At 35.1% G+C, this 13307-nt stretch overlaps 1 protein-coding gene across 2 annotated transcripts in view; it reads right to left on the bottom strand.

The window, feature by feature from the left end:
- NUP155 (nucleoporin 155) overlaps positions 1-13307 on the bottom strand; it is a 51120-nt gene that overhangs the window by 18692 nt on the left and 19121 nt on the right. For both annotated transcript variants that reach the window (XM_068990499.1, XM_068990500.1), the window contains exons 13-21: positions 10681-10851; positions 8975-9085; positions 7704-7798; positions 6901-6989; positions 6154-6216; positions 5492-5639; positions 4385-4451; positions 3311-3426; positions 1463-1560 (exon numbers count right to left, since the gene is read on the bottom strand). In XM_068990499.1, coding sequence (XP_068846600.1) covers positions 1463-1560; positions 3311-3426; positions 4385-4451; positions 5492-5639; positions 6154-6216; positions 6901-6989; positions 7704-7798; positions 8975-9085; positions 10681-10851 — 958 coding nt within the window. The remainder of the gene's footprint in view (positions 1-1462; positions 1561-3310; positions 3427-4384; positions 4452-5491; positions 5640-6153; positions 6217-6900; positions 6990-7703; positions 7799-8974; positions 9086-10680; positions 10852-13307) is intronic.

The raw sequence follows: 13307 nt of genomic DNA, 5'->3' as shown, positions 1-13307 counted from the left end.
TGCTGCTGAGTTGCTTCAGTCGTGTCCGACTCTGTGCGACCCCATGGACTGCAGCCCACCAGGCTCCGCCGTCCCTGGGATTCTCCAGGCAAGAACACTGGAGTGGGTTGCCATTTCCTTCTCCAATGCATGAAAGTGAAAAGTGAAAGTGAAGTCGCTCAGTCCTGTCTGACTCCTAGCAACCCCATGGACTGCAGCCCACTAGGCTTCTCTGTCAGCCTTCTTCCACAAAATAGTTTTAGTTGTTGCTTAAAATTGTGTTCAGTTGTGTGTGTATGCTTTTAAACATCTGGATCGTAATGTAAAAATTATTTCTTACTGTGAGGAAAAAAGTCTGATAAAGACTAAGTGAAACTGCTGGCTTTGAATACATACACATTTTTAGCTTTTACTACATATGATCAAATTGCTCACCAAAGTGGTTATTTCAGTGTATACTGCCAGCAATTTGAATGCTCCTCTTTGTAAAAATCCTTACTATTGCTTGTATTTTATCAAGCTTACCTGAAAAGAAGTACTAAAAAAAGAATTTGCAAATACTGAACAGAAAATTGGATCTGGCAGGAAGGAAAGAAAGTACGTTGGGACAAAAGTAAATGGCTGGGTCTTAATTGGCAAAGTTCTATAAGCCAGAATAACTGGCTCAAACAACACAAGGCAAAGAACTTAAAAAAAATAAATAATTAAATGGCAGACAAAACTTAAACAATATTTTATTATTACTCCAAGTCACAGCTGGAATAATTAATGGTTACAAGAACTTTTCAGTTCCTCTGCTCCTTCCTTAGTTGTTACTTTTTATAACTGATTAAAAAAACCACAAAAACCTAACACTTGATTCATATTGTAAGTGCTGTAAGAAATACCACTTCACACGCATAAGGATAGAAATTTTAAAAAAGAAAAAGAAAAATTACTGGTGATAATGTGGAGAAAACTGGAATACTTTGTGTACTAGTGGTATAAATGTACAATGGTACAGTTGTTATGAAAAAGTTATGGTGGTTACTCAAAAAATTAAAAATAGAACTACACATAATCCAGCAACTACAATTCTGGATACATAAGAAAATAATTGAAAGTAGGAACTCAAATTTCTATTTGTATACCATATTCATAGCAGAATTATAAAAATACCCCAAAGGGTGAAGGCAACCTAATTAGGATCCCACAAGCCATCTGGTGTGGCCAAAAAAATAAAATTAAAAAGTAAAAAAAAAAAAGGTACATATCATCATGTTTTCTGGTGCAAGAAAGGAAAAAAAAAATTATGAGCTGACAGTTATGGAAATATAAGATGTCCACATTATACTTACGCAAATAACATTAATATTATTTTAATAAAAATATTCATTAACACAAATGACCTTATCAAGGGATGCCCACTATTTCCTATTCACCTAATAAAACTCTTTACTCAGGTCATCAACATTTAACTGATCAATCAGAAGCAATAATTTACCGTGCAACTTCCTCTGCAGCTCCTGTTGCATCTGCTGAGTATTTCCATTTTCAGGACGCATGAATCCTATCAGCCTCTGCTGTACTTTGGCAGCAGTACTGAAACAGAAATTCCAGAAAATATATTAAAAGGGTTGTGCAACTATTACCATCACCTAATTTTAAAGAATTTTTACCCACTTTCCATTTGCAGTCAATTCTTTTTTTAAAAAATATATATTTACTTATTTTAATTGGAGGCTAATGACTTTACAGTGCTGCTGCTGCTGCTAAGTCGCTTCAGTCGTGTCCAACTCTGTGTGACCCCATAGACGGCAGCCCACCAGGGTACCCCATCCCTGGGATTCTCCAGGCAAGAACAGTGGAGTGGGTTGCCATTTCTTTCTCCAATGCATGAAAGTGAAAAGTGAAGTCGCACAGTCGTGTCCGACTTCGAGACCCCATGGACTGCAGCCTACCAGGCTCCTCCATCCATGGGATTTTCCAGGCAAGAGTACGGAGTGGGTTGCCGTTGCCTTCTCCGTACTTTACAATATATTGTTCAAAATTATAAATAGCATTATACTACTAATAGCTTGACTATAATGGAACACCGTGTGGCCAGTACACGTGGCCCCCAATGCAGGAGATGTAAGAGATGTGCATCTGATTCCTGGGACGGGAAGATCCCTTGGAGGAGGGCTCTGTCACTTCTAATTAATTCACTGGGGGAGTGATGTGAAGTTTTTACAAGTTTATATCACTTTTAAAACAACAAAAAATGTTCATCCTAAATGTGTGTCCACACAAAAACTTCTACAGGAAAGTTCGTCTCAGCATTATTCATTAATAGTCAAAAAGCTGAAACACCCAACACTGTAAATCAACTACACTTCGAAAAACAAAAAAAATTTTTTAAAAGATAAAAGCTGAAATAAGTTTAATGTGTATCAAATGATAAACTGAAAAACGAAACCAAGTACTAACACACACTACATGTGACAATATTACACTAAGAGAAAGAACCCAAAACAAAAGGTCACATATTGTATATTTTCATTTACGTAAAAGATCCAAAATATGGCAGGTCCACAGAGGCAGAGAAGACTAGTATTTATAGGAATTGGGGGAAGGGCAACTGTGGAGTTCCATGGACTCCACATGTTTGTGCACCATGAGATTCATATAGTGAAACTCAAATATCCAAGTGAAAAAAGTGAAAGTAAAAGTCGCTCAGTGGTGTCCAACTCTTTGTGACCCCACAGTCTGTCAAAGGAATTTTGCAGGCAGTAGAGGAGTGGGTTGTCATTCCCTTCTCCAGGGGATCTTCCCAACCCAGGGATTAAACCCAGGCCTCCTGTATTGCAGGCAGATTCTTTTACTTGGTGGTGGCACCTTTGGAAGGTAATTAGGTCCGGGTGAGGTCATGAGGGTGTAGCCCCATGATGAGACTGCTACCCTTATAAGAAGAAAGCAGAGAACTTTGGGTCTGGTTCTCTCTCTGCCACGTAAGACACAGAAAGAAAGCAGCTGTCTGCAAACCAGGAAGAACGTCCTCACCGGAACTTAACCATGCTGACACTCTATCTCAGACTTCCAGCCTCCAGAACTATAAAACATAAACGTTTGTCATCTATGGCAGTTTATGGTATTTTTGTTACTTCAGCTTGTTATTAAGATAGGGAATGACTGCTAATGGGTATAAGGTTTCTTTTTGGTGTGATATAGCTGTTCTGGAATTAGATAATGGTGACGAAATTTTAACTATGAATATACTAAAAACCATGAAACTTTTTTAAAAGGACAAATTTTATAATAAGTAAATTAAATCTCAGGGACAACAAGGGAAATAAATTTTACTTATTCTTACTTTGGATTTCCTAATGGTCCTCCAGTAAATTGGGAGTTTCTGTCTAGAAATTCTTGTAAGCCTTTCAGTTCTAGTAGCACTGACTCCAGCAGCTGGGAGGGAACACTACTTTCAATCTGAAAAAGAAATATTTTCAAAAATGTAAAAACAATGAAAAAGAATATCCATAAAAAAACATATACTCTATATACCCATAAATGAATACTGAATTTTAATTCTGAGGTACCCTATCTTCACAAATAGAAAAGTTATTCCTTGTATTAATTTATACTTGGTGACCAAAATAAAGGGCTAGATACCCACATTCTACCCTAGCTGCTTTGGTTAATCAGGTATAATTTACAGACAGTAAAACACTGTACACTTTGATAGCTTTTCACATCTTAAGAGTCACCACCCAGACCACAATACTGAATATTTCCAACACCCAACAAAGTACTCTATTGCCCTTTTCTAGTCATTAGTGCCTGTTCAAAATTCACATAAGCGGAATCATATATTAAGTAAATACACTCTGATTTTTAGAAATGTGAATTTTAAGAGTATCACAGCTAAAAATATATTTGATATCTTTACATTGGAAAAAAGAAAAAAGCTTAAAATAAGTTGCACACATACTTCATATTAAAAAACTTTTATTACTTGAATTTATGATAATACAAATTTCTGTTTCTTAAAGCACTCTGGAAAGTATGCCAGTGCATGGAATTTAGTGCTATGTTCATGGAGTTTGGAGGCATGTAAGCAAAATATTCAGTAATTTTGAGCAATATTAACTATCAAGACTGACTCTATTTAGCCCTCATAACAATGTTACAAGAAGATACATTCTCATTTTACTTTAAGTTATCAGGCTCTGAATGTTAAATTTACTCATCAGTGAACAAGTGACAGAGCTTGAGATGTAATTCAGGGGATGAACAGTTTACTGAACACATACACAAACACATACATGAAGGAATAATCATTGCATGCTGTTTACAACATTAAGAAATATGAAACAATCTACTTATCCACTGAAAATATAAACTGGTTACATATAGATGATGGAATACTATTATGCAACACACTTACTGCAGTGATCTCTCTGTTGCCACTCTTAAATACTCTCTCCACAACTAAACTGGCATCCCATATGTTTCTGGGAAAAAAAATGTTTTAATGATTGTGCTGTAGATGAATAAAAACATTACAATATGTAGTAAATCCTTTTGCTGTGTGTTTATTTAGTTTTTAAAGTGTGGCAATGACTTCATTTAACATTGTACTAAGTTATCTGAAAGGATAAGAATAGCAACAAAGAAAAAAACAGGAAAACTTTCAAACTTGATGTCATTTCACATAATGAAATATTGCTGAGGAAAAATCAAAGACTCTGGGTAATAAGTTGTAAACAAGGAAGTTCTGAGTTATGAATTCTGCACTGTTTCACATTTTTAAGCAAAATGATTCATATGAAAGCATACGTCTCAAATTTAAGAAAAACACACCAGACATGATAATTACTTGGATACAGCAGAATGAGTGCAAAATGGCTGTAATTCTATACCTACTCCTGACACCTAGTCTCTTTACAATATGATTCTGATGCCTGTTTTATAACGAGGAGTCTATTTCCCATCTTTTGAACCTGGGGTGGCTCAGAGATGTCCCCTTGACAAGTAAACGAGGTGGAAATGATAGGCCAGTTCTGAGCCTAGGCATCAGGAGGCTCTTCAAGTTTCTATTGTCTCTCATGGAACCTTGCTACCACCAAATCAATGATCTTTGACTAACCTGGCAGAGAATAAGAGAACAATCCAGCTGTCCCAGCTGAGGCCACTCTAGACCAACACACAAACACAACCCTGAACATGTGTCAGAGAGTTCTGAGTAGAACTCTCTTCTACCTCAATGATGATTTCATATTATGGAGTGCTTTGTTACACTCCATGTTAATATACATAGCTATATTTTGAAGATACATATACATATGCGAAACATAGTAACAAAATATAATTTGATGGTTAGATAATAGAAAAGCTGAATGACAGAAAACCATCTTATTAATGGACAAGTGAGCTTAAACTATAAGTAAAATTTAGTAGGAATAAACGATGTTCCAAATTTGAAGCTAAAAATGTTCAGCTGTACAAAATGGAACAAGGTGAGCAATAGTTAATTATTCTATAAAAAACTTACCCCATGATTCGAGAAAAGTAAATGCAAATACCATTGTGTTTTCCAGAGTACACAATCTCTGGTCCAGCCATACAACTCATACTTGTGGCCTGAGTTGCTGGGCTTCCCAAAGCACTCACTGGAGTAGACACGGCAGGCGGGTGAATACCTTGTACACACGTAAGAAAATCAAATCTCAAAATTTAACCGTGAACATTCAGAATTCTCAAAAACCCAAGTCAGTTGTACCTGAGCCCAAAGGAAAAAACAGTTACAAAAATACTGAAATAAACAGTAATTTAATTTGATTTTCCTTGACAAGAAGTGAGACTTAGACTTGCTTAGAAACTCCCAGGTTGGCTTTCAAGTGTGGCAATGCAGGATGAAAACAAAAGCAAGCGTGCAATCACTGCATCTTAATGGTGGGAGTGAAACAGGTCAGTTAGGTTCAGTGCTGGTGATTAAATCCTGGTACTCACAAAGGGGGCTTTCTAGGTAGGCTAGGTAAAGGCATTCACGGCCGAATGCCAATGCTTGTTTAGATGCCACTTCTATTAAATTACATTATTTTCAGGGGAATAGGACAAGTTAATCTTCCCCACTCTAAGTGTTAAGAATAATAATTCATTATGATGGCTCCAAAAAGAATAGTAATAGCATCCTAAAACAGAGAAAAGAGGTACCTTGAGATGGTGTTCCTAAGAAGGATGGATTTGGATACAGAGTACCACTAGGAACAGGAGAACCTGAAAAGAAAACAATATAAAGACTGATAAAATTATCTCCCAGTTTTTTGAATCTGATCAAAATCAGACACAGAAACTGTTTCTAAGTGTAAGAGTAAGGAGGGGCACCACTCTTAATATATTCAAGAACTAGGGACCCATTTCCTAGCAATTTTCTAACAATTCCCACTTTGAAAAACACCGAGGAGGGAGTTTGTTATTAAATCACTTAACTTTTTCCTGTTGAGTAAGTAACAAATGAGTTCTGTAAATATTACTGCTTACATCTTATTTTGTTTACCAGTATACACTAAGGATTCACTATATATAATTCTAATTAGACATCTATAAGATTATTCTCTAACAATCCAGTAGCAGAAAAGAAAACATAACAAAATTTTTTATCCATTAAAATATGTTACTATGTGTGCTCAGTGGTATTTGACTCTTTGTGACCCCACGGCCTGTAGCCCACCAGGCTCCTCTGTCCATGGTATTTTCCAGGCAAGGATTCTGGGGCAGGCTGCCATTTCCCACTTAGAGGATCTTCCTGACCCAGGGATCAAGCTCACATCTCCTGTGTCTCCTGCCTTCGCATACAGATTCTTTACCACTGAGCCACCCGGGAAGCCCTAAAATATGCTACAAAGCTTTAAAAATTCAAGCTCTGCTAGAAATGGTTTCATTTCAGTGTTTCATACTCACTAGTGTAGACAGGAGAGCCCAGGATGGGACCGACATTACTCGGAGTGGGGAGAGTGGTTGGAAATCTCATCTGTGCTTCACCACCGTACCTATTTTTATGACAACAGGGGCTGAGTTTATTCAGTGAAACTATCCATCTTAAAAGCTGGACTTGTTTCAAGTCCTGCTTAGCTTCAGGATAAATGCTTTAAACATTAGTGACTTCAATGCATCATGCGGACAGTGAAATACACACACAGATACCTAATAAAATACTTATTTAGTAAATGTTGACTTGAAACTGCTACCAAGAAGAATTATAAGGGACTCTGGCAATTTCTAAAAAAGGGTCTGTGAAGCATAGAATTTATTTAATGAGTGTACTATAATTCCCATACTAGAATTATGGTTAGACTACTTAAAAAATTCTTTAAAAAATTGCATTTAAAATTTATTCTTAGCTAAGCATTTTCCAAACAATATCTCTGATACCCAGGTTTTCTTGAAGTGATGCAGAATCTCTCGATGTAAATGATACACAGAGAGCAGAATTGGTATAGTCTTAGAGGAAGCAGAAAAGACAAATGAGATAGTAACTGAGGTAGAAAGAAGAGCAGACAAAAGAAGCTGGAGAAGAGAATCCAGAGAAAGGGTTACAATGCATAAATCATGCTCATCAAGGTGTTCCAGATTTCACCTTTTTGCAAATAAATTTCACTAACTTGCCTATATGGTCACTTAAATGTTTACTTGTAATGACCACATTAGCCAATGCATCCATTAAAAAAAAGTGGCCAAATACAAGAGAAAAGGGACATACATACCTGAAGAAAGCTCGAGTAGCCCAAGCAGATACTTCTCTGTCACAGGCAGCAGTGGAACAAGCAAGAATAAGGCAAGTTGCACAAGCCTGGTCTTCCTGTAAAAAAAAACTAATTATCTTCCCTTAGAATAAACATAAACATTTTGAATGAAGTTTTGTTTACTGCTGTATCCAGTGTTTAAATCTGTGTACAGAGCAAATACTTGATAAATATTTATTGAATGAATCAAAGCAGTGGGTATGAGAAAGGAGAAGTAAACACTATTGGTTTTAAAGTTTCTCATAGGCACCACAATTAAAGGATGTTCTCTTTATCTTTTTATCTAGATTCTATTTTAGTTTCTGGTTTAGTCACCTCCTTTTTTTCTTAAGGTGTTTTAATCTTTTAGAAAACAACAACAGCTAACATTTATTAAGTACTCGCATGTGCCAGGCACTGTTTTAAGAGTTTAGAGCATATTAATCTCCATGTCACATATTACAATTTAATACATATTTTACACATGAGGAAATGGAAGCTCAGAGAACTCAAGTAATCTACTGAGATGGTGAAGCTGGTTTGAATCTAGTGTGTATATTTACATTTGATCTGATATTCCTGACTTTAAGCATTCCCAGTATTACCTCATCATTTTTAGTTATGGTTTTAAAATACTAAAGTACCCATCACTGTTACCCCAAACTTTTTCCTCATGTCATTAAGCGGGAAAAAAAAAAAATTTAAGAAGTTATTTATCTGTAAATGTCTTATCCTTTATTTTACTTTTTAGAAAACTTTTAATTAATATTTTGTATTGTGGTATAGCCAATTAACAAAGTTGTGATAAATTCAGGTAAAGAACAAAAGTACTCAGCCATACATATACATGTATCCAATCTCCTCCAAACTCCCCTCCCACCCAGGCTGCCACATAACATTGAGCAGAGTTCCATATGCTCTAATGCAGGTCCTTGTTGGTTAGCCATTTATCCGTATTTATCTATAAATGTCTTGTCCTTTAATAAAAATACATTTGTCATATAATTTGACCATCACACTCTTACTAGTATATTTTAATGATAAGAATTTATCAACAGAATAAAAAATATGAGCATTTACCATAATAAACCTTACAGCATATTAATCCTATTCCCAAACACCAGTACATATATGATTAAAGCAAAGAAAGAAGACTAGTATTAATCCCAGCATTTTGATCCTAACATATAATGTAGCTATCATTCTCATTGTTTAAAATATCATCACATTAAAAAAAAATTACAAATAATTACCTGATGTAATTTAAAGAATCTTTCAATCTCTTCTCCATCTCCACCCACATTACTCACAAGTAGATGCCTCAGTTGATCCACAGGTCTAAGTTTATGAAACATAAGACTCCCCTAAGAAGTTAAATAAAAAAGATGAATAATAGATTTACTAAGAATGGCTAGTAGCAATGGATCCTATGTTAAAAAACAAAACAAAACAAAAAAACTTCAAGAACAAAGTACACGGGTCAAAAAGATCATCTGATCTACATTTCAACTCCCAAGCCACCCTAGATCTATATATCCATATGGAAAACTTAAAAAGTGAAGCATTATAAACCTTTAGCTAATGCACAGTACTAATACGTGAATAGTCAGATAAGTGGAACAAAGTAGAAAGTTCTGATACAAGCTCAAGTAAATACTTGAATTTAATATATAATAAAAGCTGCCCCTCAAACTAAAGGATCAAAATTAGATTATCCATTAATCACAAAGGCACAAGTACATCCACTTCAGAAAACACTGAAGCTGAATCCATATTCATACCTAAACCAGGATAAATTCCAAACAGGACAAAATAAAACTATAACAGAATAGTACCAAAAGAAACTATGGGTGAATGATTTCACGAGCTTAGAATGTGGAAGCTTTAAAAAAAAAAAAAAACCTGTAGCAGAAATCCCCCAAAATAACAGAATATCTCAACTACTTATAAACCTATTCAAAAAAAAAAAATCTCAATAAAGAAAATCAAATGACAAACCAGAAAAAATGCTTGAGCCTAAATCACAAAAAGTTCCCTTAAATATATAAAGAGTTTCTATAAATCAAAAAAACAAACTTAATAGAGCAGTAGGTATAGAATCGGAACAGACAATTCACAGAAAAATAAACACTAGAAAAGACCGCCAACCTCACTCTTAATAAGATGGAGTACTGTACTTGTATAGGATGTAAGGAAATAGGCACTCAACAGCCACCGATGGTGACTGTATGCAGGGATCGGTGTATACATACATCGGTGTATACAAACATCAGTGTATGTATGCAGGGAAACCAGAAACATCTTTCAAATTGATAAATACACATACTTTTTAATCCAGCAGATGTAATTCTATAGTTCTACTCACACATGTAAAATTATATACACACAAGTTTGTAGCATTATTTTTAACAGCAAATGATGATCGATTAACAGGGACCTAGTTAAATATGGTATATTCATAAAAAGGAATACCTTTTAAATATAAAGAAGAATGAGAAAGTCCTAATATCAACATGGAAAGATGTCTAAAATGTATCTTTGAAACATAAAAAGCAGCACATATGCTATTATTTGTTTATAAATATATTTGTATTGTTTGTATATCTATAATGTATCTCTGGAAAGAAACAAACTCTGATGGCATGGGAGTCTGTAAGGAGGGGACCCAAACCAGAAGGGAGATTTTATTGTGTATACCCCTTGGTTTACCACTGGAATCCTGTCAATGCATTACTACTCAAAAAATAAATACTAAAAAATGTTGTATACTACTTTATAAAGAGTGAGTTCTTTTTGTTGCATTTTTGGTATTTATAACTATTCCTTAAGAATATTTTAAGAGTAAACATTCCTAAGTGCTTAAGTAAATGACTCTATTAAGCAACTATTGCAGAATACTTTGACAAAAACATTAAATATGGCTTCTTTTTGTCTCTACCTTAAGAGGATATGCACATACCTGTGCTGAGAGGAGAACAAACTTCTTGGGAGGCAACATGTGCTGCTGTACAACAACTGGTGAGTCAGTTATTGGAATATGATCCTTATTTAAGGGTGTGATAATCTTATCTACTTTCAACTCATCTATTGCAGAAAGAGCCCAGGAATGACCATCAACACGAGTAGTCATCTATGTAGAAGAAATAAAGTTTTATATATATATAATTAAAGTTACATAAAGCAAAATCTTCTAAAAAGGATACAATCTTTGAATAAATGTAGGATTTAATAAATTAACAATACATTAGGATGAATATTCTCAAAAGTCAGTATTTAATTTTTTAATACCTATTATTTTGATTGAGCATCTTCTATGATAGTAAATAATTTTTACATACTAGAAGAAAAAGGCAAATTTTTCTTAAGATAAACTAGATATAGTATATACTATAACTACAATTTTTTCAATAACCAAAGACTATATACCTACTTTCTTTCCAGGGTGAACTGATCTCACTTAGGTTCAGTGCTCAAATTTCCTGACCCATGGTTTTGCTCTCTTCTTAAGTTATATTTGCTTTCTAAACTAAGATATTCTTTTTTTAAAAGTATCTTGGTCTTCTAAAATACTTTATTATAAAAAATTTAAAGTATCAATAAAATGTTGAAAGTACACTGTATGTCCATATGCCTGATACCCAGATTCAACAATTGATAGCATTTTGCCATATTTGGTTTCTTCTTTCTATATTTTTTGAATTACTGAACTATTTGAAAGTTATGAATATCATGTCACCACTAAATATTAATATATTTGCATGCATCTCTTAAAAATAAGGATGTCCTCTTACATAACCATAAAACTATTTTTACATGTAAGAATATTAGCATTTCTCTAATACAATCTAATGCCCAGTCAATACAGAATTTTTCCATTGTCCTAATGTCTTTTATAGCTGTATTGGAGAGACTAGAATTTGATTATTAATGTTCATGAGCTATATTTACATTTGTTTTTTAAGTCCACATTTGTTTGAGAACTCAAGTATACAGGTGAAGTGATATGATGTATTGACATTGAAGTTGCTCAGTCGTGTCCCACTCTTTGCGACCCCATGAACTGTAGCCCAACAGGCTCCTCCATCCAATGAATTTTCCAGGCAAGAGTACTGGAGTGGGTTGCCATTTCCTTCTCCAGATCTTCCCGACCCAGGGATCGAACCCAGGTCTCCAGCATCTGAGCCACTATGATGCATAGTACCTACTTTAAAAACAAAAACAAATAATAGCTAACATTTATTGAGTACTTCCTATGTGCCAGGTAGCATTTTGAGCACCCTGAACACATGAACTCATTTAATCCCACTTTCACCCCATAGAGGTAGGTACCACTAATATTAAAACTACTACAGAGGAGGAAAGTGAAGGCCAGAGACATAAATCCTTTGAGTCACTGCCCTGAGAAAAAGGAGCCAGATTTCAAACCTGCACCCCCTAACACTGTGCTCCCATCAAGACAGGGTTTATATCTTCCTGAGTTCTGAATCCTTACAGTCTATCACAGAATGAGGCATACACTATGTGCTCAGTAAACCCTAAAAGATAAAGAAAAGAATTTGAGAAAGGTGCTCCTTGTCTCTATACCTACCTGCCTTTACCCCAGTTGCTTAGGCCACGTCAGAAACTTGGAAGAGCCCATTCAAACCATGTTCCCCCTTCCCAGGATTGCAGTCTTCCTCCAGCCATCTACACAAACCTTTTCCCACTTCCCCTGACAAAAGGATTCAGTTTGAGAATAACCAAAAGCAGCCAGTGACAACTAGAGCCAAAATGCTTTTAAAGAGATGGCTCCAAAAAGACTCTCAGACATTCAGACCCTAGTGGGGGTTGGTTGATCTGCTTTGATCAGCAGCCTCCAGGTGCAGGTTATAAGAGCTATGCGAGGTCATCTAGGAGGACAGATGGAAGCGGAACAGGGGACACTCAGAGGAGTGAGCACTCTGGCCTCTTCTCAGCACCTTCTGGGCTGGGATGAGTGGCCCAGGTGTGGGGCTGGGCCAGGATAGGCAGGGCCACATCTTTCTCCCAGGACATCTCCAATGACTTCATGGAGTATGTGCTAATATTTACTTTTAAAACACAATTATGTGTTTGTGTATATACATTTGTATATGTGGGAAAAAGAGATCAAACAAGATGGAGTGAAGGGGTAATTCCTTAATGTGGGGTTCAGTTTACCATTCTATTTTTGCATGTTTGAAATTTTCTATAATTAAAAGAAAAAAGTTAAATATTTAGATGGAACTATAATTAAAGAGATCATAAGAATAAAATTCTAAGTCATAACTAAAATAGATGGTCACATAATAACTAAAAATATAATATATTCAAATGGGACAAAGATAATTTCAGAAAGATGTAGGTATTTTCAGGTACCTTATAAAAATATTCTAAATGGGTTCCAATGTTTTCTTTAAAGATTTTTTTTACTGAGTACCATACTGACTTCTCATCTTAGGAAAAACAAAGAACTAACAGTATATACTTTTTTTCAGTAAGACTGCTAATCATATAAGATTATTAGAAGCAAAGAGTAATAAATTAAAAGATAAAGCTTCTCACAATTTTGTTTTTCATTTAAAATTA

This window comes from Capricornis sumatraensis, chromosome 18 (assembly GCF_032405125.1).
Source record: "Capricornis sumatraensis isolate serow.1 chromosome 18, serow.2, whole genome shotgun sequence".
In the NCBI taxonomy this organism is placed as follows: Eukaryota; Metazoa; Chordata; class Mammalia; order Artiodactyla; family Bovidae; genus Capricornis; species Capricornis sumatraensis.
Note: the sequence above shows the minus strand (reverse complement) of the source record. Positions and strands in the feature narration are given on the sequence as shown.